The sequence below is a fragment of the Nelusetta ayraudi genome, unplaced genomic scaffold (genome assembly GCF_046127955.1).
Source record: "Nelusetta ayraudi isolate G7.1 ecotype Tasmania unplaced genomic scaffold, CSIRO-AGI_Nayr_v1 ptg000003l, whole genome shotgun sequence".
Taxonomy (NCBI): domain Eukaryota; kingdom Metazoa; phylum Chordata; class Actinopteri; order Tetraodontiformes; family Monacanthidae; genus Nelusetta; species Nelusetta ayraudi.
Genome location: NW_027466053.1, coordinates 1,707,501 through 1,712,500, shown reverse-complemented (window position 1 = coordinate 1,712,500; position 5,000 = coordinate 1,707,501). Strand labels below are relative to the sequence as shown.

The following is a 5,000-nucleotide window of genomic DNA, read 5'->3' as shown; positions in this document are numbered from 1 at the left end:
TATTACGTGGAGTCACCATGTCACATATCATAATTGGAACGGTGTGTGTGTGTGTGTGTGTGTGTGTGTGTGTGTGTGTGTGTGTGTGTGTGTGTGTGGGGTCAATGCTGAAAGATGATAAAAGTTTCATTACGGCCCTTTGTACAGCACTTTTATTATTATTATTATTATTATTATTATTATTATTATTATTATTATTATTATTATTATTATTTGTTAATAACAACAACAATAATAATAATAATCATTTAATTTGCATTTTTAAAAATGAATAGCCATTTCGATAAATAAAAGCAATAAGAAGACTGAAAAATATTGTTTGTTTAAACAAAAGTCAAATATTTAATATATTATTATAATTTGATTATGATTATAATAATAAATGAAATTATTAATAAGCACTTGTTTTATGTTAAACACTGGCCAAAGTAAGTAAGCTGTGTCGATTGTCTCACATTCATTAAAAATAGTTTCTGTTTTGCTGCGAAGAAACAAAGTGTTTCCGCCTTCGGCCACATTGAGCTGCAGGAGTTTTTTTGAAAACATTAGTGTTCAAACGAGGTTTTTGCTCTTTAACAGTCGTACGAAGAACAAGGAGAAAAACCAGGAACCATCATCTAGAGCTGAGTAGTAAATACCTGTTAATCAGCTGCGTCATTTTTAATCATTAGAATGATCAAATTCACCTTTTTTTAATCAATTATTATGTTGATTACTGATATCATATATTTTTTTGTTTTCACATTTTTAGGTCTTAAACAATGACCAAAGTCTTTGATTTAATGTTTTATTTTCCTCAGTCCTACTCCGTGCTAATTTATTTATTTTTTTTCAGAATTTGATCAGGAAATAGAAATTATTGAATTTTGGCTTAATTTTATACCTTTGCTGTGACATCAGATTTTTATTTATTATTTTTTTTAATAAAATAACTAAATGTCGAAGAACACTAGTGAGGGCAACGTTTTACTCCGAGTGAAACAGCCGACCGAGGCCTGGTGCAGTCCAGCCTACATTTCCCACGATGCAGTGCTGCCAACTCCTCGCAGGAACTCGTCCGACTCGGCCAGTTAAAAAAAATAAAAAAAATCTAAAACGCAAATGAGCTCCTCGGAAACGGCAGCGAGGAGGCTGCCCGTAATGAAGCGACTGCGAGAGGGCGGAGTCTCACACACACACACACACACACACACACACACACACAGACACAGGCCGCAGAGAGAAAGAGAGAGTGTGAAACTGCCGACTGTCAGAGTGAAAGTTTACAAATTGCGGCGACGTTGGACACAACATCCAACCGTCACTCCTCCGCCACCTCCTCCACCACCTCCTCCTCCGCCACCTCCTTTGCCACTTACTTCTACTACACCTTCTGGCCGCCGTTGTCGTGGTTTTTCCTACCGCTCAGTTGTCCTCTAGGCGGCGCCACCAACTCCTCCTCAACCTCTTTTACAGATTTTGCTCCTTGTCAGATTTCTTTCTTTATTCTTATTTCTTCTCCACCTCTTTCACGCTCTTTTATATTCTCTTCTCTCGCGTCATTTTCTTCCTTCGTTCCTCCCCATCGACGTCTTCTCATTTGTTTGCGCCGCACTTTCCCGAAGTAGTCTTTTCTGGCCTTTTATGAATCAGCAAACAAACGGTTCCACTCATCTGGGTGGCCAGAGGTCAAAGGTCAGAGTTGAGTTTAGTACAGTTTATTTCAAATAAGTGAAAAAAAAAGAAAATAAAAATTTAAACATAATCGCACTGTAGTGAAAAAACATTAAAATAAAATTTTAAAGATCCTGAAAAATGAAAGCAATTTAATCATTTTTTTACTCCGTCCCGCAGGTGAGCAGCAGCGCCACCAGGTGGTGATCCACGGCATCGAGCCGCTGCTGGAGACGCCACTGCAGTGGCTCAGCGAGCACCTCAGCCACCCGGACAACTTCCTGCACGTCTGCGTCGTCCCCGCCCCCAGCGACTGACAGGCCACGCCCCTCTGCCGGCCTGCCAATCACACGCCAGCCAGCCGGGACAGCGAGGCGAGGGAAGCTCCGCTCACCGTGGGGCCACAGACTCTGAACTAACAGACTCTTTGATGAGACGGAGGAGAACAAATGGAAGAGGAGGAGGAGGAGGAGGGTGAGGGGTGTGGCGGGGGTGTGGGGGGGTGGAGGAGGAGCCACACCTTGTTCCCTTCCCATCCTGCTGACAGGAAGTTGGGACTCGTTGGTTCGGTGGAAGGAACGTTTCCCGTCGGCCGTCCTATAGTTCCCATCCTGGCCTGGAGGGGGAGTGAAGCAGGAAGATCAGCCTCCTCCCCTCCCCCACGCTTGGTCCATGGTTTTTGGTTTTGGTTTTTTTTTTTTGTTTTTTTTTTGTTGTTTTTTTACCGTCTCTGTTGGGCGCTAATGTTTGTGGCTTCTCTGGCGCACAGGAAGTGAAGTGGGACAGACAGGAAGTGGACACACAGCCAGGTGGGAGGGGCCCAATCTTCTAACTTTGATATGTGAGAAATCAGGCTAAACAAGCATCCCTGTTAAGATGATGATGATGATGATGATGTTGATGATGATGATGACGACGACCATCATCATCAACATCATGGGTTCAGTTGTTCAATATTAAATAAAACTCAAACAATATTCCAGAGATTTCTCCCCTTTTTTTCCCCCATGTTTCATCTCCAGCAAAGCATTAAAAAAGCAAAACAAAATAAACTGATTTAACTTTTATTTCTTCATCTCAGGCACACACACACACACACACACACACACACACACACACACACACACACACACACCACTCCAAGCGTGAACCCAAAAACACTGGAGATGTTTTTCTGTCCCCATTGTGTTTTTGTGCGTTTTTCTCTGTGTGTGTGTGTGTGTGTGTGTGTGTGTGTGTGTGTGTGTGTGTGTGTGTGTGTGTGTGCGCGCGCTGCCGCCGGCTTCACACCAGCATCTGGTTCCTGTTTAACTGGGAGAACTGGGCTCCATCATAATGAGCAGGCCGCTGCAGCTCCTAATGTGTGAACAGACAACACAACGGCTCAGTCGCATCACTAACAGAAAGTGTGTGTGTGTGTGTGTGTTCAGCCACAAATCAGCTGCATTCCTGTGCCGGCTGCGTCATACTCTTACTGCAGCCAGTCTCTCCAGAAATGCTGACACTTTTTCCAGCCGGTGTCACCATAAATGACGTCCAGTTCAGAGAATCTCTTGATTTGTTGCCTAACAGACAAAAACTGTCTGTTAGGCTATAATCACGGTGGGTTTGGAACCCACTCCAACACCTCCTGTTTTCTGTTTTCACACCGTCACCATCAAGCGAACCCAGGCGTGGGCAAACTACGGCCCGGGGGCCATACGTGACCCCTGAAGCTCTTTAGGCCCCGATCACAGGGAGACGGGTTTCTCTGAAAACGCTCCTCAGAGTGGATCAGTTTGAAAACGCCGCCTTGCTGGCTTCGTGTAGACGCTCAACTGATCTTTTTTGGAAACGCTGATGTCACAGCTCTAAACCCCCCCCCCCCCCCCCAACCCCTGCCCCTCCCCCACCCTCGCCCTGCAACCTGAGCGGCCGTGAGGTGCAGACGACCACTCATAACAACAACAACCACGTCGGGCAGGGGACCCTGTTACTGCTACTACTGACCAGCTTGCAGTCTCCCATTAACCTCCACCACAACAAACCACCAGGCCACTCGCTAAGCAGCAGCAGCAGCAGCAGCAGCAGCAGCAGCAGAAGAAGAAGAGCTTAGCTCCACAAACCATCGTCCCCTACATACACACACACACACACACACACACATGTATATACAGGTACCCAGAAAATTAGAATATCTTGAAAAGGTTGTTGTATTTCTGCAATTCAACTTAAAAGGTGAATTTGACATATTATATAAAGGAATAATATGCAAATCAATATATTTCAAGTTTTTATTTCTTTGGATTTTGCTGATCAGGTCTTGCAGCTTAAAAAAAACCCTCAAATTTTATAATAATTTTCTGAGTTTGTGGGTTTGTGGTTTTCATAAGCTGAAAATCTTAATCAGCAAAGTTACAAGGAACTGCTTGAGATGTCAATCTGCGTGTAATGGCTCAATAAAATTTGTTGGTTTCATCTTTTATGTTAAATTGCCAAAACAAAACAATTTTTACTTGATATTCAAATTTAATTTTTTTTATTATTATTAATAATAATAATAATAATAATAATAATAATAATAATAATAATAATAATAATAATAAAAAAAAAAGAAAAACAACAAACAAAACTCATGGCCGGTTTCAGGCCTGTTTGTGTTGTGTTGGTTGCAGCTCCAGATTTGTGTTTCTATTCATATTTTTTTCTCTCAGGTTTTCAAATAAAATTGTGTGTCGTTTTTTGTTTGATTCTTTCTGTTTGACTTTGTTGCAGCCACTCACTGCTCTCTCTCTCTCTCTCTCTCTCTCTCTCTCTCTCTCTCTCTCTCTCTCTCTCTCTCTCTCTCTCTCTCTAACTCCCTCCCCCTCGTTTTTCATCTCTCCTGCTTAATTACCTGTTAGCATTCCGCAGGCTGCTAATGAGACCGCTAACCTGTGCTGTCAGACAGGCCTTAGGGCACCTCTGTCACTGTATGTGTGTGTGTCAAAGTCAGCCTGTCTGGTGTGAAGGAGTTCATCTATACATTGTGTGCATGTGTCTGTGTGTGCATGTGTGTTCATAATTACATACACCATTAGTGCCCGCATTGCTGGTGTGTGTGTGTGTGTGTGTGTTTCCTCTTTCTTACACACACGGACGCACATTCATGCCAGTCTGCTCCTAATTTAATGTGTCTATGTGTGTCTATGTGTGTGTGTGTTAGTTGCATGATGTCACACATCATGTCATCACGTCGGGCTTCCTCACCAAAGACGCTGAGAACGATACGGGCGGGTTTATGGTGTTGAGTCAAAGACCAGGGTCTTCGTGGGGGGAGTGTGTGTGTGTGTGTGCGTGTGTGTGTGTGTGTGTGTGTATGTGTTGCA

At 43.2% G+C, this 5,000-nt stretch overlaps 1 protein-coding gene across 1 annotated transcript in view; it reads left to right on the top strand.

Annotated features, from left to right (window-relative positions):
- Positions 1 to 2,630, top strand: part of atg5 (ATG5 autophagy related 5 homolog (S. cerevisiae)) — a 23,729-nt gene extending 21,099 nt beyond the window's left edge. Inside the window, exon 8 of the mRNA XM_076028365.1 lies at positions 1,834 to 2,630. Within this exon, the coding sequence (XP_075884480.1) occupies positions 1,834 to 1,970 (137 nt within the window). The 3' untranslated portion in view covers positions 1,971 to 2,630. The remainder of the gene's footprint in view (positions 1 to 1,833) is intronic.
- Positions 2,631 to 5,000: the final 2,370 nt, after the last annotated feature.